Consider the following 21,552-nt stretch of genomic DNA (forward strand, 5'->3'; position numbering starts at 1 on the left):
TCCCACATGTCTTCGGTAGTGGGGAGATACCGCAAGGAAAACAAGTCCAGAAGAAAAAACATCCACTTAAAATGGTAAACAAATAGCAGCGAAGACTCTAACAGTAAATTAATCACTTGCTTTCTGCCTGCCTTTCCACTGAATCACGACTCAGAAAACACTCTTTAGCCCACCCCAGTTCTTCAGCTTTCACCACGGGACTCTCTGCCACCAGCACCAGCAATCTCAACGACTTGTGATAATTCCCCATAGCCCCAAGTGCTTAACCCGGGTACTGCCATCCATTAGCATTTTAATGAAAAAGTTCCTAAAAGCAAGAATCTGTTTAGCATCACCATTTCCATTCTTTTTCCATTCTGTTTTCACCGGACTGGTAAGACATTTCACTTCAAGTGTGATTCAGAATGCCAAGTTCAGAAAAAATATCTCCATAGTTACACACCTCTTTCTTGCAACAAAGTTCTGGTTCTCCATGGCTCTGCTTTCAAATTTTAAGGGCTGAAAGACAGTAAAAATGCCTTACCTCAATCATTGTGATATATTCGTTTTCAGTTTTTAGCCAACAGCTAAAAACATACAACATTTTCCTCTATGCAAGGATAACTGAAAGAGACCAAAGGAAACAATCTAAAAATCCAATTTACAATGTAAAAGAAAACTTGTGTTGAGATACATCTGGTCCATAATACCAAACAGGAGGATTCAGCCTGAATTTATGTCTAAATGAGAGACATTCCAAAGAGAATGTATTTGAAAATAGAAGATACATGGCTCATATAAGTATGCCAAAGTAGAATCTGTTAATACAATCTCTCAGCATACAATGTAATGCTCATAAATTATTGCAAGTTTAACACATTTGCAACATACAGAAATTAAGAGCAAGATATTAAAAATTTATTACATTATGTATATTCTTTCATTTAACACAAGTATGCCAATGTTGTGTAAGAAATCCCCACCCTTCTTTAGAAGACATGAAGACATTAAACCAGAATAATTTACAGAACACAAGTCCAAATACCTTCTACAGACAGCACACATTCAGAACATAAGCATATCCAAGGTATCGAACTTTTCTCCAACTAGACTCAACACTCATTATGTACCCCCCTGCCCAGTGCTCCTTATTATAATGAAAAAAAGAACTGCACATCTGCTCTGCTAAATAAGATCAGAGGAGTCAGTTTGACTGGATTAATCTATCCATACAGACAATAGTGTTAGAAATGCACAGCCAGAGTTACAGGAAAGCCCACAAGTGATTTTTGTTTGTTATTTAACCCCTGGTTCTAGAAATGAGAAATTGTATCTACCTTGTGACTGTCTCACATTTTGATTTCTGCTGTTACACTAAAGTCATAATCACATCTAAACATTTACTTTATAAATTATGAAGAAATACAGGCTGCACCTAGACTTCTTCCGCCAACTCATGGACCTATAAATAAGGCCTTCAAGTCCTATAAAAAAATAAATTCACCTGACACATGTGACTTCAATAGCTGATTCCTTTTGGGACCTGTGATAATTTCAGCATCTGTTTGAAGGACTAGTAGCACCAAGTCTAGAGCTCTCCGCCATGCCTCTGTCTTAGCTGTAACATTATCATAAACGTTTAAACCCACCCCATGGTCAGCAAAGGGACCAGAGCCACCCCTGAGCAGATCACCTCTTCTAAACTCTTTCCATATATATGCCGAGGGAGAGCCACAGTCAGCTGCTTTTTTGAGGTGATGATCAACTAAGGTACACGCTTCCAACTCCGATGCAGCTTTCGCAGTGTTACACATAACCACTGAAAGATACTGCTTCCAGCCGCTTGCTAATGCTGGCAGCACAACTGATTTATACTCTGTCGCAGACGCTGCCAGCCAAGGAATGTGAAACTCTTTCATGGCATTTTTATTTGCTGGCTGTAAAGGCTGTTCTGCAAGCATCTGTATGTGACTAAGGCACAAGAGCTCCACTGCACCACCACCAAGAAAAACCTTCTTGTCATTTAAAGCGTGATGGAGTCGATATGCTAAAGTCCAGAACTGGTCTTCAATGAGCTGCATCTTTGATGCTACAGTGGTGGTAAGCACGGCCGTGACCAGCGGAATGCCTCGCGCTTTTATCCTGACTGGCACAAGCTCACCCAAATCCATTGCACGCCCGTCGCAGACCTTCCACAGCTCCACTTGGGCCCCACTGCCCACGCAAGCAGCGTTCACCTGGGTGAGGTATGTCACTGGCTGGGCACTGGTGACCTCCCCAAAGGCACACAACACATCCCAAGACACAGAACCAATTACCAAGACACTGTTTGCTATGCATCTTTCCATTAGGTTTTCACACACATTCCCTTTGACCAAAACCAAGTTTACTTCAAAGCTTATCAGAATATCTAACATACTGCTTAGCCACAAGTCTCCTTCTCTGCCTTCCTGTAGTCTAGGATGCTCCAATATGGTCCTTACATTACACGGTCTATTAAAACCTAAGTGACGATATTGTTCACTTAAGTCCCCATCCATTAGCAGAATCCGAAGGGGTTTGTCTTCAATGTATTTGATAATTGTGGCTTGTTCTGGTGATACTAATGTGACAAAGCCTGGGGAGACGTGAGAATAGCTTTCAGGCAGGCCCAGTAAACAGCACGTCACAATTTCTGCAACATTAAACTGGGAAGAGCCACTGTATTCTGCTCTCTCTTGTTGATACTCGACGATGCTTTGTAGCAGCTTTGTGCTAGCCTGATTTCCGTGGCTCAGAGCCATGGCCAGGTGTCCTAAACCATAACATTCACATGGATCTGCTGACGGTCCTGAAAGGTATCCCTGAAAGCTACCTCGATGACTTGAAAAATTGCATGTTCCTAGAGTGCTGAAGTATCTGCTATGGGTTAACTTTTGTTTGTTACAGCTGGATGCGATAACATCACTTCCAGAAATCATGGATGTACTTTTGTCACCCGCTGGTTTGACAAGAGAAGCTATTGAACCAAAGCTGGCCAAAGGTGAAACCAAGCCCTCGTTAAAATTACAATCATTTTCTTGACGGGAACAAGAATTTATTGGAATTACTTCTTCTGGTGCAGAAATATCTTTCTGAGAACACAGGGAAATCTGAGGATTTAGAAGACCGTCACGTCCAATTTGGTGAGTTTTGTTTTTAAAAGCATTTGGCTTAACACAGCTAGAACACAGCTCTTTATTTACATCATGTATTGCTATTTGAAGACACTGGACTCTCTCACAGCAAGAGTTCAACCCCTCGGTCATCACAGATACTATTGCTGAAACAGGAACATTCTGCTGGAGGCACTCCACTATAGCATTGCTCCACGCACCAACAAGAAACAACAGGGTACTCATCCCAGTCTTAAACTCCTTGTTTTGTGCCTGAATGGTTTCATTAAGAAGCTGTCCAGCAGCAGTAGTTATATCCAAACTTTCAATCAGTCTAACAGCAGAACAAATCAACGTGCTTTGGTTGGTGCTTTCATCCACAATGAATTTACATGATTTCATTGGCCCCAATAATGTTCTTCCAGCTAATGCCAAGGATGAGAGTTGCTGAAGTCCAATATGTCTTCTTGCATTCACGTCCCTGAAAGCCATGGGCAGCAGGCAGCCTATGTGAAAACAACACAAACTTATTGCCTCACCCTCACAGCACTTCAGAGCACATATCACCAAAAAATTAAATTAACAGTCTAACACTGAACACAGCTGTCCTGTGAGGCTCTCTGTATAAAATGGTTCTTCACCCTGTGAACTTATTACGAGACATTGATGCACACAGTTGGTGAAATGGTACATTGCTAAAATACCATGGAATTTTTTCTTGCTGGCAAAGTGCTGTTAATTCCAGTGGTTTCTTAAACATGAAGCAGTACAGATTGTATAAAACTTCCATTTCTCTCCTGACCTGCTATCTGGAATTTCAGTTATTTGCCTTACTTAGGGCAAAAGTTCCTTAGAGCAGAACGGACATTTATGTGCAAACCAAAAGCGCTCTGTACAGATCCATCTTGGTACCAATAGCTATGCTGCTGATTTTAACCTTCAAATCTCAGAAAACATAATAAAACTTATTTTATTCTGATTCTATTTATTCCATTTAGCATGCATCAATACCTCAATAAATGTGCATGAAAAGGAATGCCACTTCTTTGTGCCTCACAAAGCAAACTGCCAAGACTTTAAGGTTTTGATCTACTACTCAGTTTTAACATGTCAAAAATAAATCTTCTTTCCCTTGAAATCCCTTCCACACCACAGTCCTGTGGCAGACCACATGGATTAAACTAAAACTTCCTTTTTTTGTTCTTTTTTGAATGAAAAAGTATACACACGAAGAATTAAGAAGCCTTAGCCATATACCTTTCAAGCTGAGATTCAAATAATATATTTCATCTCCCTAAAGGTCCCTTTGCATGGCTATTCCAAATCCAGAAAACTCTTTTTCCATCCCATTTGAATATTATCTCAGAAGGCGGCAAAGTGTGAATTAAAAAGCAGAGCAGGCTGTCAGAAATAACCTTTATATGCTGACAGACCTGAAGCTCTAGTCTAGTCCAAACTGAAAAAGAATTCCCCTTCAATTAGTAGATATGTCTTGAAGTACCAAAAAAAAAAATCATTAACCAAGAAATTATTTTAGTCTATAGTTATCCATAATCAACAATTTAAGAAAAGGACTTTTAGATAAGCAGGTACTTTTGACTTTAAAACTGCACTGGGAATGCTCACCTGAAAACCTCCATCCAACTTGCTTAAGGGTTTTTCTGGAAATTTTTCTTGGCAATGTCTTGCGATAGTCTAGGCATGCTATATATCTATCCCAGTACTTTCAGTAATAATAATAAAATTAAAGAAAGGCTCTTTTTTCTTAACTGGAATCCTTAATATCACAGCTAGCTTGTTTTGAAACGAACAAAAAAATTTAAGTGATTAAATGATAATCATTGGATCATGGAATCCAATATGAAACATGTTTCCCCCAGTTCCCCCAAAACACATCATTCCATTTTAAGGACTTATTAGACAGTCATTTGGTTTTGGGTTTTTTTTTTGGTTGGCTGGGTGTGTGTGTGTGTATATTTGGGTTTTCTTTTTTCCTCCTAGATCACCATTTCTGAATTCAAGCAGTTCTCAGCTAGTAATGGTCACTTCTCACCCTGCTCTTGTTTTGATAGAAAGAACAAATAAATAACAAATCTGTGGTTTGCTTCATAAAATTTCAGGAAGAGCTAAATTAGCTCTGCTGAAAGGCCCAGTAATACCCTCTCACTGTCTAGGTCCTTGGCCCATAGCTCTGGGCAGAAGGCAGTGCTGCTGTTTGGATGGCAGACAACTAGGGGAGGACTGGTGGGAAAAGGGTTTCCATTTTCCAGTACAGTGACCTTCTAACTCCCCTGTCAGTCCCAAATGAGGGTTCAGCTCAGAAGTATGAGTCACTGTCTTATCAGAACAGCATTAATTCAACAAATGTGAAAGTAAGACTACTATGAGACATTAAATTAGTTAGGGCAGCACCTTGTCCGTGTGCTTCCAGCAAACCTCAGTGCAGCCAACTAAGTTGCTTAGCTAAAATTTTCTCTGAAATTTAAGTTTTAAGATGTGCCCCTTACTTTCAGCTTAAACTCATCCTTTGAAACAGTAACTTCATTTTGGACACCAGCCTGTACTGCAGATCCATAAACCTGAATCAAACAGACCCAGGGCTTGGCTGCAAAGCCAGATGAAGGTAGAGCATGCACTTACAGGAAAGGGTTTTTGTTTCACTGCTTGCACAACCTCTAGCATGTGCGATTTATGATTTTGTGACACACCCCCTCCCCTTTTGTCTTATGCATGTTATTTTGGCAAGAACATCACACTCTCCTATGTCGTAGAAACCAATATATTGCAGACCCGACCCAAAATTAAATTTTTCATCTCCATCTCCTGACCTCTTACCTTTTTCCACCCAGTCTAAGGTGGAAAAGGTAAAGGGCCGAGTGGAATTACATTATGGAGTCAAACACAAGTGACATCAGCAAAGAAATGAGGCATTCTAAAGAATAAATGAACAAACCGGCAGTGAAGGACAGCCACATGTGAGACACCAACTACTGACGGCTTCTCCTGAGCTAACTTGCATGCCGACCTACTGCTGCCTGCCTCCTTGCCTGACTCTGTGAGGAAAACAAAACGACCTTAGGTTCAGTTTATGTTTACACACACAGGTTTTAGGGGTCTCAAGTGAAGAACTCTGGGATACAAGAGGTACACTATACACTTAGTACTCACTTTGTCTTACAGCACCTCGACCATGAAAGCTAAACTAATACAATAAAATTTTAGATCAGTTTTCCAAACTCATGTATCTCTGAAACACTGCCCAAAAAAAAGTCTCACATGCAGCACACATTCTCTTGCACCAGTACTAGTGCACAACTAAAGAGAAAGGGGCAGAAAATGCTCTGCTTGCAGCTAAACCACCAGGTGTTCAGGTAACTCGTGACTTACCTGGTCTACCTAAGCGCCAGCACTTTTATTACTAATGTAGGAAGGGAGAGAGCTTCCTAGACTTGTGCAGCCGAACCCAAACGCCCGTGGCCAAGCACCCCTGTGCCACCCGCGGCCTGGAGGCGGAGAGCAGCCAGCACGCAAGCGGGGAGGCGGGGGGCACCCCAGCACGAGCCGAGACCGCTCAGCAGGCGCCCGGAGCTGCCCTGCTCAGGCCTGGTGGCGGCCCGGCCGCTCCCTCCCGGGCCCCTCGCCGGCCCCACGGCGGGCAGCTGCCGGCCCCTCACCGCTCCGGCGGCCTTTCCCTCCGCTCCCCGCGGCGGGCTGGGGGCGGGCACTGCCAGCCGGGCCGCGCGCCGTTGCCAGGACGCCGCCGCCGCTTGTGTTGTGCGCCCCGCGGGCGGAACCGCCCCCGTGCCCGCGTGACGTCACGAGCCGGCCGGGTGCTATTGGCCCGGGTTAGGGAATGGGGCGGGCCCTTTGGTACGTCCGGCTCGCTCATTGGGTAGCCCGTGCTGGCTGCGCTCGCCTCCGCCAGGCGGGCCGGGCCGGGCCGTTAGGAGCGGCGGGGCCGAGCCGAGCCGAGCCGGAGCGGCGTCCCTGCGGCCGCGGCGTCCCTGCGGCCGCGGCCAGATGGTGAGCGCCCTTCTCGCCGCGGACCCCCCTTTCCCCTCGCCGCCCCCTGCGGAGCGGCTGGCGCAAACCCCCGCCCGTGCCCGCGGCCGAGTTTCGGCTTTCCCCGGAGCCCTCTGCCGATCCCCGGCCTCGGGTGGGCGGGGGGGCGGGCAAGCAGTCCTCGGGCTCGAAGAGCCGTGGGGACCTGCCGTGGGGACCGCGCGGGCCGCCAAAAGGTTGGTTCCGTTGCTTGGTTCCCTCACACGACGCGGAAGTCACCCTGGCCCAAAAGGCAAAGGAGAGGCTCCCTCCCCCCCCCCCCCCCCCCCCCAGACATCCCCGATAAAACCCCAAGAATCGCAAAATGTGTCACCCGCTTTCAGGGCGTGAGGCGAGCCGGAGGAAACGTGCCTGGTTAATCTTAGCACAGCGTACTGACCTCCTTCGCTCCCTCCGGTCCCCCGTGGCGTGGGCCACGCTATTTAAATAGCATTGGCCAGGCGAGGAGATGAAACATAAACCGGATTTGTGCAACTCGGTTTTGAGCGATGCACGTGCTGCTCTTCAGGATCTTCACTAGCCGTGTTAGGTGTACACGCAGGATGCAAGAAAAGAGGTTCAGGTAGCGTGTCAGTATGTTTTCCTTTATGCTCAGGAAATGGTCTCGTGGGTTTCTCCCAGAGCGGAATAGAGGCAGTAAAAATCGGATGCCTGTGTTACTAGCAGGGAAAAGTCAGAGGTGTGCCAGACGAATTGGTTTGCAGTGCAACCTGGGAGGGACAAATCATGTTAAAAAGTGAAATTTAATTTCCAAATACAACCAAGTGGAATCTTCTGTTACACATTGGGTATTTAAAAGAGAGATCCTAGCCAAAAAGTGATAACAGTTCAGCAGAGGTAAGACATTGCTCAGCAGTGGCTGGAAAAACAATTCCTCTTGGTATTTGTTTTATTTAGTTTAGTAGAAGAGACTGCCCTTCCCTCCATGAATATGCAGATCCAAGACTGAAGGACTAAAATCTGTCTGCTGCTGGTTTAGAAGAAAACCTATACTCGAGGAAAACATCTTTCCTGCTCAATAGGTGGGATGGGGATACACTCTTTACTGCACTAGCTTACACCAGAAGCAGGGAAGTGTCCTGCTATAATAGTGCAGCAGCTCAGCACAAGCACATTAGTTCTCCTGAGGGGGCAGATTCTGCATTGATCTCGCTGCTACCACAACATGTTGTTACCTAGCACCGCAGCGAGTTGGGCAGGCTAGAGCTACCACTGCTCTCTTAAAACTTTTCTTCAACAGATCAGATGCTCTCAGACATACCGTTTCAGTGCTGACTTTGAGGACTGGCTGAACTGGAGAGTCCCATTTACATTCAAGACCCTATACAACCAGCCTTTTTTGCTGTGAAGATGATTTACTCATGTTTTCCAGGTGAAACCACTCCTGACACATCAGAGCAACTGGCAGGAGGTGCAGAGGGTCTTAGTCACCACAGTGGACTGTTCATTTTCAGACTGCCCACCTGTTTTTCTGGCATTACACCTTTAATGGATGATCTTTCTGTTTAAAACACAAAACGTGTAGTCCAAATGTGTATTCCCAGTAACAAAGTCTTCAGCTTGTTCTCTTTCTAGAATAAGCTAAGAAAATGAGCATAGCAATCCAGGTCTACCACTTGCAGCCAAGAATGTCTTTCACTTCTGCTGCAGCTTTACTGTTGTTATTTATAATTTAGTTGTGTTTTGAATTTTCCCCGGAGTGGGCTATTTCTTATCTTTTCTCTCCTTTGCTTTCTGAAGGCATCCAACTATAGAAAACCTGGCTTAAGTACAGCCCAGCGGAAGAAAAGTGGCTTGAAACCTGAACTTACAGAAGAACAAAAGCAAGAGATCAGAGAAGCTTTTGATTTGTTTGATACTGATGGATCTGGAAGCATCGACGTAAAAGAACTGAAGGTTTTCAAACTTTTTTTTTTTCTTGGAGTGAAATATTTTTGGTCTCAGAATTGTAGCTGCTTTTTCTGTCTGTCCAGCCGTAACTATTTTAAAATACTTTTGGAGTCTGAGTGAGAGTAAGGGCTTGCTGCCATGACTGAATTTGAGGTGAACTAAATGGTTAACCTGAGAAAGCTCTGTAAGTAATACTTCAGAGCAGACAGGCTTTTATAACACATGGCTAGTAGATCAGATAGCTTTGAATATCCAAGCATATCCTTTGAATATCTGAGCATATCCTCTGTTTAGGTACACACAATACACATTTCAGTTTTCATGACTGGCTAAGATCATTGTTCCTGGGAAGTGGACTTCGTTCTGGGATGTCAGAATCTCAAATTTTTTTCTTCATCTTAGAACTAAACACACAGATTTTGCACACGTTCAGGAAAGATACAACCATACAATCCAAAATGTACCTGGTTTTTAATTTTAAAAAGAACAAACCAGAGATCCAAGTTGCATTTCAGTAGCAACTCAGCGTATGTGCATACACACTGTAGTATGAGAGCGAAGATTATTTTCAGTTCCGTCCCTGTGTTTTTATGTGTCTGATCTTTATTTAAATGTGAATCTTTTAATTATCTCCTTGACCTTGATCTCTCACATACATGTGCTCTGCCTCCTTTTCTGCATATGTAACCAAGAAGCATGATTTACCTAAGCCTGAGGCTTATCTCAGGATTTATTTAGAAGTACATATGCTTGGTTAAGGAGAGCGTGTTGCCTGAATGCCGATTATACATGTTAGAACATAGTTCTTAAAATGGACTGAAACGTTTCAGCATCAGCCATTCAATGCTATGTTTTTCTTTTTCAAAATGAATTTGAAATAATGGCTATTTTACAGTAGAAAGTGTTCCCCTCTGAAAGACAACATGGAACATTTTCAGTTGTCCCATTGCAAGAAACTGGTCAGAAAACACACTTCAGTTAAATGTTAAGTTTCTGGTGAGTTGGCACTTTCCAGTAGAAGAGTGTTTAGTGAAAAATTTCTGCTTAATATTAACTATTGATTTCCACTAAAGCACAGAGGAAAAACGAATGTTCACAGTCAAAATCTTCCTCTAGTTATGTGTTCTTGAAACTTCAGTCTCTGAATTAAATATGCTGTAATCATCTGGCACACCAGGACTGTGAAATTACTAATAAACACCCAAGTAGCAAAATCGTTGTTCTAGGCTGGTGAAATGCCAGAGCCTGGTTTTAAACAATGTTAATATTAAGCATCTGTACAACCATCTACAGAGTTGTTTTTACAGTAACACTTTGCTTGTGCTCTGTAAGACTCTGAAGGTTCGCCAGTCTCTCCCTCAAGTAGCACAGCAGTCAGTCTTTGCTTTGCTGAGGCCGAGACACTCCCTCCCCCTCCCCACCACCTAGCCAGAAGTGCCAAGAGCTATGCATATGGATTTCTTCTGTGTACTGGATTGTGTAAACTAACTGCATCTAATCCTGCACCCATCAAAATTAATGGGCATTCTGCCCTTAATGTCACATGGAGCTAGATCACATCCCTGGTCTCCAACCTCCCTTGAAGTCCCATTTTGATAATCCAGCCCCTCTAGGAACTACATAGATTGGAACCTTTACCTAACTCAGACACACAAAACTTCTATTAGTTTCAGAAATATATCCATGTTCTCCATGGATCTAAAGAGAATGTATGTCTGAGTCTTAAGAATATCAAACTTACGCTACTACTGTTTGGAACGATAAAACAAACTGGTGAGAGGTATCAAGATGTTTTCATTGCAGTGAGTTGTTATTACAGTTCTGGGTGAGGAAACCAAACAAGCTTTAGTGCAGCTGCTGACACTATAGTTCTGGTGGCCTCCTAATAGAACTGCTTTTTGGCACAGGTTGCAATGCGTGCTTTAGGCTTTGAGCCAAAGAAGGAAGAAATTAAGAAAATGATAGCAGATATTGACAAAGAAGGAAGTGGCACCATTGACTTTGAAGACTTTTTGGCGATGATGACACAAAAAATGGTAGGAATTCTTAACAGAAATTCTTGTGACCGCATGAAAAAATACTGAAAAGGAATATCTCAGTGGCAGGTGTTTTCAAATTAATGTATGTTCTTGTTTTAGAGTGAAAAGGATTCAAAAGAAGAAATCTTGAAAGCTTTCAGATTATTTGATGATGATGGGACAGGAAAAATTTCATTCAAAAACTTGAAAAGGGTTGCCAAGGAGCTGGGAGAAAATTTAACAGATGAAGAACTTCAGGTAATTTCTAATTTGCCAGAGCGTTTTCAAACAGGCACAGACCAATCCTGTAGCTCCTAAGGACTGGGTGGAAATTTATGCCTATACAGAAAGGGCTGAGAGGTCAGAAATATGAAGAGCAATCAAATACATAATTTTGTTTTCACATGAAGTGCTTCCGATTTGTTGTTTTAATGAATGGAAGATCTTGTGTTCAGAGTCCCGTGCCTGATCAAATGTACAATGTGTTTTGTAGGAAATGATTGACGAAGCTGATCGAGATGGAGATGGAGAAGTGAGCGAGCAAGAATTTTTGAGAATAATGAAGAAAACTAGCTTATATTAATATTTGTTGCCTTAATATACATCTCCAAAAGATAACCTGGAAAAGACTTAAAACAGGGCTTGTGTCTCCTGCCTATTTTCTGCCATATAAAGTCTAAAAGGACCGATTTTGGTTCATTCTTTTTCAGCAAAGTTAATTGTGGAAGGAGGGCTTCAGTACCCAGAACTGTTAAAATGAGATACTGCAGAAGTGAAAAGGAAGAATGATTGAACCTGCAAGGCAGGGTCCCTTCCTCTCCCCCTTGGCAATTTCAGTGATTGCCAATTTGGATAAAGAAAGCTGTTTCAACTATTTAACTGAAAGACATTTCACTTGAGATGTGAAGATCCCCACTGCTGCTGGGAAAGGTCACTTTTGACTTTCCTAAGGCTACAGACTGGAGGTACAAGCACAGTATTTTTATTCCTTTTAAGGCTTTTGGGTTATCTTTTGGTATTTGTCTCCTTTTGTTTATTTCCATGAAAGACTCTGAAACCAACTGCAAAGCTGTCTTTATTTCTGTATGAAACACTGTTTTGCCACAGCAAGTTGATTTTGGACCTAGATAACCAGGTTTGGTTCCTCATTTGGAGCTGTGTGCCATCAGCAGATGTTCTTCTGTTTATCTGATCATCTGAAATCTGCTTTACTTGAATGTAGCCTGCTTGGATTATCAAAGTTTATTGTATAACCAGTCAACATCTTGTGCCATTGTACTTACTCCCAAGAGTTATTATGGAGCTGCTGTTATGCCAGGATTTTAGGTATCTAAAAAGTTCAGTTCTGTGGTGCATTGGGATAGCTTTTTTGTCTTTGGCTGTTTACAGTGAAGTTGCAGGGAGGACTCGCATCTGAAGTGAAAAAATAGCTCACCCTGGATATATTTAGATCCATGCAATCCATATTCATTTCAGACATCACAGGTTTGGGGTTGTTTGGGTTTTTTTTAGGAGTACCTTCATTTTCTTGAGTATTTCTTGCATATACTGTCAATCTAAGTCTTACTGGAGAGGCACATTCCCTTCTGTATTAGGGTGACAGCAGTGACACACAACATCACATCCGATTATGTGATTCTGCAGGAGTGTTTTATCCTTGGGTCTTGATAAGACAATCAGCTTCAGAACTGCAGGGAAATGGCATAATCCTACATCTCTCTATTAAGGCGCCTAAAGGAGAGTTTGTTACTGCTTGTAGTGCAGTGGCAAGATGTCAGAAGGGTTCGATGGGAAGAGGGGGGAAAGAGCAGAGTTTCAGCAGTATCTTGGAAGATCCCTCTTGTCGTCAGACAGCGCTAAGGAGGTTTGCAGAAGAAAGGCAGAGCCAGCCCCTGGATTAGCTCCTCGCTGCAGCGGGGAGGGCCCAGCAGGGGGAGAATTCGTTTCAGGAGTGGAAAGGAGAGGTGTTCACTTATGAATCTTCTTGGTGTGCAGATGCAGACCTGGCACATTCTGCCCCAGTCTCTGAACAACTCCAGACAGACCCTCTCTAACCTGCACAGGAGGAGGCTTAAACCTGTGGGAGAAGAGGGACCTCAGTGAAGGACCCTGGAAAACTCAGACCTGTGAAGTTCCCTATTAACATATTCAGTGGCAGTAGATGTAACCTATAGTACTGTAAGCATTTTAAAATGTCTTATTGACTTTGTATATGTGTGAAATAAAACTGTTTTGCAAGTTAAGGACTTTGTATGCTTTGTAACTTGGTGTGTTTACTATGAAAACTACATTTTCAAAAATAATTTTAAAGTGTTAAATGGTTCACCCAGTACATTTTCACTTTTGTTTATCTTTTCTTTCTAAGAGAGAAATTCTTAGGTGCATCAGTCTTATTAGATAATTCCTCTCCCTCTTCCACTATGATGATTAAAAGTTTCTAGTACTAACCACTTACATTCAGGAAGGGAAATTTGAAGTTCTAGTTGATGATGGGGAATCCCAGAACCTATTAGAGTGACTGTACTTTTTCTAATGCTGCCACAGGAAGAGATTGATACTGTTGTTTACTTATGATGCATGTCACTTCCCTCTTCCTCTTCTAATCCCATTACCTGACTTCTGAAGGTAGGAAAAAGACGCACCATCATACCACATACACTACGATGATGAAACTCTATTTCTAGTTTGCCCGTTTATCTCTTAAATCTGGAATGGCGAGCAGCAGCTGAATTAGCACAAAATGTGCAAGTGTTAACGTAACAGAACAAGTGTCTCATGCTGCTTTGCTTCGCGGGATAGTGAGGGGATGTCTTGTCCCCTCTTCAGCCACAGGCACTGAGTGTGACAGCAGCAGCCCACGGCAGTGCTGTGGTTCTGCGTAAATTGTTTGTGGTGCCTTCGTGAATCCTTCCTGTCTCTTCTAGAATTTGATCTTTGACATTTCTGTACACGGTGGAGGAAAAGGAGCCTGAATGAAGCCAGTGGCAGAACTCAGAGTTCGTTTTGTGTGAGGAACAGGGGCTGAACTGCCTGCTCAGGAATTTCATCCTTTCACTGCGCTGGAGAAAGTGTCTCAGGTCAATGAAAAGCTAACCAGCAGACATTTTTCCTGGGCTGTGTTCTAGTGCCTACTTGAGTAGCTTACCCTACATGGAGGGCTTTCACTAGAGGAGACAGATCACTTGCACCCCTTTCCTCTTCCTCCCATTCACTCTATTCTCAAAAATAAGAGCTGGGGCACTTCCTGGAGACTTGGGTGATTTGGGTTACCTCCCATGAAAGGACCCAGCCCTCAAGGCACCTGAATCCAAGCCATCATCAGCGTGGGTGCGTACCAGCTGGCACCTGGTGTTAGAGGGGCAGCTCTGGGAGGCAGATGGCTGTGAACCTCATCCTCTGCATCCCTCCTCCCCTTCAAGCCGACAGGGAGGCTGAGTTCTTACCTGGCATTTGCAAACTCCCCTCTGATGGCTGCAATTCAGACACTGCAATATCAGCATCCAGCCAAGACCCTTCCTTTTGTGAGATCAGTTTTCAGTTTGAGTGTTCGTGCTAGTCAGATCCTGCACAAAAAGGAAAGTGGAACTGCAATTTGTACTTGCCAAGCACCTAAATAGCAAAGCATTGGTAAGGGTGACAGCTGCTTGAGACATAATATTGCAGATGACTTCCAATGAAAAATGTTTCTAAATGAAAGTGTACTGGGCTTTTAATAAAATACAAAATAGTTTAATAGTTTTAATAAAATACAAAAAAGCGAAAGAAAAAAATTTACTTACAGGTTATATTCCAAGGCATGCCAGTTGCATGGCAATTTTAAACCTTTGCTGTTATCTCCCCTGCGTAACTAAGTTTTTTATCGTCTCTCAGCCCCACAGTACAGTCCCACAGTAAAGCAAATCTTCAGTTAGCTTTAGAAAAAAAAATAAAACAAAATGTGACTAACTAGTGTGCAAAGATGTTTTAAGTAATCTCCACTGGCAACACTGGACTGTTGTGCTTTCTCCCCACATCACACTGAAAAGTGGAAAAAGGCAGTGATAGGTAAGGCCATTCCCTTCTTTGCAGTTATACCTGTGCTGCATGTGTGTAAAACAGCAGGCTGGCCAGGCACAGGGGATTGCAGAAGATTGGGGGGAGTCTTGCATTGCTTGAGGTGCTCATGTAGTTAACTGGTAATGAGTGTTACTCTCGAACATCTCTAGTGAGGTTTTTTTTCAGAGCAATAAGCACAGGGTCAACTTCAAACACTGCAGAAAAATAATGACTTCTTTTCAGGTAAGCCTGATCTTGGTATTTAAAAGAGGATGGGGGAAAGCAGCAGCAGAAACCCTTTGTGTACTTTCACATGCCAAGAGTCTTAGTAACAGAGCCCAGATATTTCAATAAAAGAAGCATTTAATATTAAAATATTTAAATACATTATTTACAGTTTTGAAGAATAACTCACATCCTGCAAACCACTTGGTGAAGTCACACCACATATTTGAAATGTTAGGTATTAGTTCCCTAAACCTCCCCACTGAGTCCACAGAAATCAAATATTGCCACACTGCATCTGCTTTTAAACACCCCTGGATAGCATAAGAAGATTTTGAGAAAGACTCAGGCAGTAGAAGTGCTCTGGGCCAGAATTCACCATTGCCACATTTGACACATGGAAATGCTGGCAGAACACATTCTTCTGATATGGGTTAAATCTTCCTGTGACCCCAACAAAACCCTCTACAGTACCATATCGCTTTTATCTATTCCATGCGCTGGGTGCTAGTTTTGGCAATCTTTGCAAGAGTATTGGCATGATGTATTGCCTTTAGACGGTGCATATTTTGCAGACACCACAATCCCAAAGTATCAGTGTTAAAACCAAACCAGGACCATTGAGACTGCATCCAGGTATTGTTGCCAGTGGCCCCCCGCTCATTCAGAATTTATTCTCCCTGCTACAGTCTGTTTGAAAAATATTTTTGTTTCCTTACACAGATAAAAACTAATGAAGATGAGAAAAACACTGCTCCTGAGATGCTTCAAAACATGAGCTTTGTTTCAAACCCTAGTTACACATGCTAACAGAAACGAGTTGCATCTGACACATTTTAAAAAAAACAGGCAGGGAGAGCAAACGATCAGATAATTAGGGATGTTCTTCAAACATCCTTCAACACGAGTGACTGGGCAGGAACAACCCGCATGCCTTCTGGCACAGCGGAGCAAACAAACTGCTTGGTCTACAGGCTGTGATGATCCTTGAGCAAAGAAACCCTACGAGGGCAATTCTGCAAAGACAGCTTCCTTTTTGTTATATATATCAATATAAATAGCGTAGGTGTGAGCGGACAGTTGCACTAAACAACAACACTGTTTGCCAATGTCCAGCACAATTGGACACACGCCTCTCTGAATTGCTCCAGAACTGCCCCTTCGCTACAGCCCAAAGTTTCTGTGGAAGTCACTGCTGAGCAGGCATAAAATTCTGCTTTCAGTGGGCATTGCACACTCTGCTTAACTACAGGATGCACTCCTAAATTTTTACATTAAGGAAAGGTGTACAAGTCTTTTCTCTCTCTCTTATAAGGCAATAAAGGACTGATAGAGCTGCGAGCGTGACAGTCTCGCTAGAGGGCATCCAGTTACTGATGTGTAAGATGAGTGATGCTTATTTCCCTTCTCTGTGGCTTTTTAATGACAGTCGAAAGTAGGCTAACAAATATCATCCAGCTGGGGCTTGAAATATGTGGTTAGATACAGAATTACCTTTTTCTGAAAAGGGAACATAAGGCTTCTCACACAGCTCAAGTGCAAAATGCTGTAATTATTAGTTGGTTGTTCAAAGCTAAACCCCCAAACCACACCTTCTGAAACTCCCACTCTATCAATAACTACAGACATGCTCTCAAGGGAGCAGAGAACTGAACTTGCCTCTCGCACAGTCCCCCTGAGTGCTCTGACCGCTACTCTGTAGAGTTATTTTCTCTCCTTGGGAATATTGCTATCAAATGGAGCCAGTTCAAGAAGAGAGACAGAGGCAGACCTGCTGCAGGATGCTTGTGGCCCTCCCTCAGGATGTGGGAAAGCTGGAATGGTGGCCTTGCTTTGAGTCAAGAGGAACAAGGATTTGAGAATTAGACTCTTGTCCCCAAGGTGAGTGTGTTGACCTTTAGGAGACTGTCTGCACCAGGAGGTATCTTATTCCAATGGCCTTGTGGGGTGGAGTGTGACCAAGGAATACGTTTTCAGGCAACTGCCTGGTCAGAGGTCAAAAGCATGATGGATGGACACCTGCTTTTACTTAAAGGCAGCTCAGAATATTAAAAGCTTGACAGCTCCTATCTACTGCTGGAAAAATACAGGGGACCTGTGAGAAAGAGATGTGGAGTTAGGGTAGAGCAAAACAGAGGACCTTGGCAAGTTTGACACTTCAAAACCTCATCTATATGTGCCCAATCCCTTAGGCAGTACAGAGAGAAAGAAGGTCTTAAAGCAATGATCCGAATCTCTGCTGAGTCAGGAGGCCAGCAGAGCTGGCCCATAGCAAACCTGTGCCCATGCAGTGCAGCAGAACACGTGCAAGCAGTTAAGACTTCATCCCAAATGGTACCGACATGGCACCTACCTTTAGGAGCCTCAGCCCTTGATGATTTCACCAGTCCTCTGTAGTGGAGCTGGGGACCTAAAACTATAGCTCTCGACCTTTCTGGAGTTCTGACTGCCACTAATTACTAGACTTGAAATTGCTCAACTCATTTTTTTGCTTGTCTGAATTAGATTCGATGCAGCAAATAGGAACAAAATTGTCAAACCTGAGCTGCAAATGTGCAAAATTCTGGGCATAGCCGTAACAGTTTCACATGCATTTATTATTCCCCCCATGTTGGATGTATGTACATGCACACGCATACTGTATACGCACATGCAAATCCTGCAGCCTTGTCGTTATTAGAGTTTCACATACTTCTGACATGCAAAAAGCACAAATGCAAGCATACGTTTAGAAGCTTCACTTGGAAAGAGAGTGGATTTGCTGTAACTTTTTAGTCCCAGATAGGATAGGTTCTGTGTAATGTAGAGTTATCATGGAGAAGTCTAGCCCTTATTTCGCTGGAGTGAAAATCCCACTGGGCCAGCAAGGGCTGTGGGAACTGGCATGGGATCTCCCTCCACCAGGCTTGAGATTTGCAACAAACTGGTGCAGTCTCAGTGAGCTGGCCCTTGTTCTCAAGGCCACCTTATTTCCTTTGAAAATTTCAGACTGGTTCCAGTAGTCACCTAAGTTTCACTAATGCATCCCCCCAACATTAAATAAAGCAAAAAACCAGGTTTCCATAAGAAACAAATGCAAGAGCTAACCTAGCCCATTCCCAGCATTATTTTAAAGCGCACTCTGCCCAAAAACCTAGCTGAGTGCAAACAAAACCAGTAAAATACACACATCCATGCTATTGTATGAAGTTCCTCCCTAGTACGGTTCCTTCTTCACCTGCCTCTGCTCAATCCCCTCAACACAGAGAAAACAGATACATGCTTTCTTGTAAATTCTTTCAGACCTCCAAATGAGAAGTACCACGAAAGATCTAAACATCAAGGAAAAACTGATGGCAAACATTGCGGATCTGATTTATAAACACTAGAAGGTATTTCAGTACAAAAAAGTGACCTTTATGCTGACTTCTAAAAACATGGTATCAGATCATCACAATTTCAGTTTTTAAAAGTCTGTGTTCCTCATCTTAAAAAAAAAAAAAAAAAAAAGCTAAGGTGGCAGGTCCAGACAATTCCTCTTTGGATAGATTTATGCCATGATCAGACAAAGAAGAAATCCACAGAAGCATTGTCTCCACTCAACTTTTGAATGTTTTGTTTAAATCAATCCATACAATGTAGTCAATTTTGTGAGGTTGAAGATGATTGCTGCTGCAGAATAGCTCCTTTCGGAAAGGGAGGTATATAAATTTAAGAGTCTTTTTTTTTTTTTTCCCTATCACATTAACTAAATTAGTACGGGACCCACATATTGATGAAGTCCAAAAAAGGGGTCACACAGAACTATCCTTTTCATCTTAAAAAGGCACCGACCAAATTCAACATCTGGATTTCTTTTATTCATTCCGTTTCAGACTTCTGATGAGGCCTCTCTGCAACCTGAAGTAGGCAGGACTGGCCTATGTTAAAGCTCATAATTTTTAAGGCATTTCTCCCTGTTACCTACCATTTTCAAAGTTCTTTTTCAATTACTCAAAGTTCTTGATGGCTAATCAGTTACATGAGGAAACAGAAACCAGCTTTGCTTAAAGCTCCACCAAATGAGCACAGTAAATGAAGAAAAATTTTTTTCAATTACTTTTTCAGTTCTAGTAGTCTCACTTGTGGAACATCAGGTACATTCTGCAGAAACAGAACAAGATTTTTTTATTAGATTAAAAAATCCATGTCAGTGGAGGTACAGTCCATCTAGAGCAGACCTATGCTTTTGTAAATAACAGGTGAAAGAGGCACTAAGACTATAATTATTTTCTCTAAGGAGAAAATTACCATAGCTGTGAGTAGTTTGGTAAACATATCCCCTACGTGGCCATTTTTGAGCTTCCTCCTTCATATTAGGAACCAATAAAATATTCAACAAAATGGCTGACAGGTTTGAATATTATTTCTGTTCATGCTGCAAAATAAATATTCTTTGTCGAATCCTGATAAACTAGGTCACTACCTGGGTGACGTAATGCCTAGCATCCTTCTGCAGAAAACAATTTTATTATTGCTTACAGTATTAAAAATAGTAATATTACAAATCCAGGAGAAAATATGAGTTGAAAAAGCTTATGTATCAAAATTAAAGGAGCTTTTCCCAGAACGAAACAGCTTTTAGAAGGGGGGTGGGAAGAAACAAGTATTCTTATTCTTCCTGGTACCAAACCAAGATGCAATAGATGTATTAAACAGGATATTATTTATTATGTGGGGATTTTTACGCAAAGATTCAGAATTCTCCTGACTATCAAATGCCATGCAATACTGTGACTCACTGAGTCAAGATCTAGGATGGTGCGATCCTGACCACCTCCTGCTAAGGGCTCAGCATCACCTATTCCCACTGCCTTCAGCAGGACTAAGCGGTGCTTAGCACTTTTGCAAAATTGGGCCCTAGACAATGAAGGCTTTAGGTATGGGCTTCCTATTTCCTGCCGTGGATTTGTGTAGGTGGCCTTGTTACCAGAAATCCATACTCCTACACAGCAACTTCTGACTGTGTTTCTGCAGAAATGACTATGATGAAAGGAATGAAGTATTTTTAAAATAAAAATCATGTGTTTGTTTCTCCAAACAAGTTAGGGTATCTCCTGCTGGTGAGATTAATTTCTTCACCTCCTGTGTGGCAAAATTAAGAGCAGGGTGGAAAACAAAAAGGATTAAGGCTTGCAAAGGCACTTTGGCTTGGGCTGCTGTGCACACCGAGAGGGGAGAGCCCATCTGTACTGACTCCTGCCCATCGCTGGCAGCTGAGTCACTGGCCCAGCCTGCAGAGCTTCTCGCTGCTGCATTTCGCAGCCATCCTTTGCCTCGCAGCCAGGAAAATCCCACATCCTCCCAAGTGGGTGTAGGAAACGCAGCTACAGCCTCTGGATGCGTCGCCACCAAAAACAAAGGGGAAACTGTGGTGCGGGCGGTGTCCGCAGGCTCAGGGCCAGCATCCCGGGACCTTGCTGACGGTGTCCCAGCTCCCAGGGCAGAAGGAGCTGCGAGCAGAGCCCATGGCCAGCGTTTCCTGCATGCTTGCCCACAGCCCTGCTGGTTTGCCAACCCCAGTGCCGTAAGGTGCGTGACCAGCACTACCTCCCCACATAGGCATCTGCCAGGGCCACCGGGAAACCATCCCTCCTGTCCCACCTCAGCCTGTCCCTCTGCAGTTTGGCCAGGGGGAGGTTGCACGTAGCCCTTACCAGTCTTCCCCATGGGCTTTGTCTTAAGGCACAGGGGCTTACTGAAGTCACTAGTCTTGTCATGCTGTTGTGGCCAGCATAGCCCTGGTGGGCTCCAGTGAAAGTCACCAGAGATGCTCCTCTCACCTCCCACCCAGTTCTGCTCACTCAGCCATTCTCTGGGAGCAGACAGTTGCAGAGGTGGGTGCTATCAGCCAGGGTGGCTTCAATCTCTGAATGTGCCAATATCAGCTGAATACTGCCAACACTGCTTCAGATGACGGCTCTGCAAGCATACTGCTGGGAAAGCAACGGAAGACATTGCTCACAGATCCATACTGTTTCCTTCTACGAGTTCCCTGTGGCACTTGGCAAGCTCATGTTGAGAGCAGTGCTATTCTAAGAAGACCACAAGCATCCTGGGTCAGGCAGCCAGAGCCTGGCTCTCCAGTCCAAGGTTGAGTATTGCTCTTGGGAAAGAAAACACAGGGACAGACTGACATGGGTTTGCCCAGCTGTCTGGGCAATTTCTTCAGACAAAAGCTCTTTTGAGAA

The 21,552-nt window shown here is 43.3% G+C and overlaps 2 protein-coding genes across 6 annotated transcripts; one reads left to right on the forward strand and one right to left on the reverse strand.

The window, feature by feature from the left end:
- Window positions 1–789: 789 nt before the first annotated feature.
- On the reverse strand, window positions 790–7,732 carry BBS12 (Bardet-Biedl syndrome 12). 3 transcript variants are annotated; one of them, XM_074905131.1, is made up of 2 exons: window positions 7,489–7,732; window positions 790–3,619 (listed from the first exon to the last, which is right to left on the reverse strand). In XM_074905131.1, the coding sequence occupies exon 2, from the start codon at window positions 3,603–3,605 to the stop codon at window positions 1,464–1,466; it is 2,142 nt and encodes a 713-aa protein (XP_074761232.1). In that variant the 5' UTR covers window positions 3,606–3,619; window positions 7,489–7,732; the 3' UTR covers window positions 790–1,463. The 3 variants fall into 3 exon arrangements, with proteins under 3 accessions (XP_074761232.1, XP_074761231.1, XP_074761233.1); XM_074905130.1 differs by lacking the exon at window positions 7,489–7,732 and adding an exon at window positions 6,501–6,811; XM_074905132.1 differs by lacking the exon at window positions 7,489–7,732 and adding an exon at window positions 6,282–6,302.
- LOC141960179 (uncharacterized) lies at window positions 7,098–13,326 on the forward strand. 3 transcript variants are annotated; one of them, XM_074905134.1, is made up of 6 exons: window positions 7,098–7,136; window positions 8,916–9,071; window positions 10,973–11,101; window positions 11,204–11,341; window positions 11,577–11,615; window positions 13,079–13,326. In XM_074905134.1, the coding sequence occupies exons 1-6, from the start codon at window positions 7,134–7,136 to the stop codon at window positions 13,184–13,186; spliced, it is 573 nt and encodes a 190-aa protein (XP_074761235.1). In that variant the 5' UTR covers window positions 7,098–7,133; the 3' UTR covers window positions 13,187–13,326. The 3 variants fall into 3 exon arrangements, with proteins under 3 accessions (XP_074761235.1, XP_074761237.1, XP_074761236.1); XM_074905136.1 differs by having other exon boundaries at window positions 11,577–13,326; XM_074905135.1 differs by lacking the exon at window positions 11,577–11,615.
- The last annotated feature ends 8,226 nt before the right edge of the window (window positions 13,327–21,552 follow it).

The sequence above is a fragment of the Athene noctua genome, chromosome 4 (genome assembly GCF_965140245.1).
Source record: "Athene noctua chromosome 4, bAthNoc1.hap1.1, whole genome shotgun sequence".
NCBI lineage: Eukaryota > Metazoa > Chordata > Aves > Strigiformes > Strigidae > Athene > Athene noctua.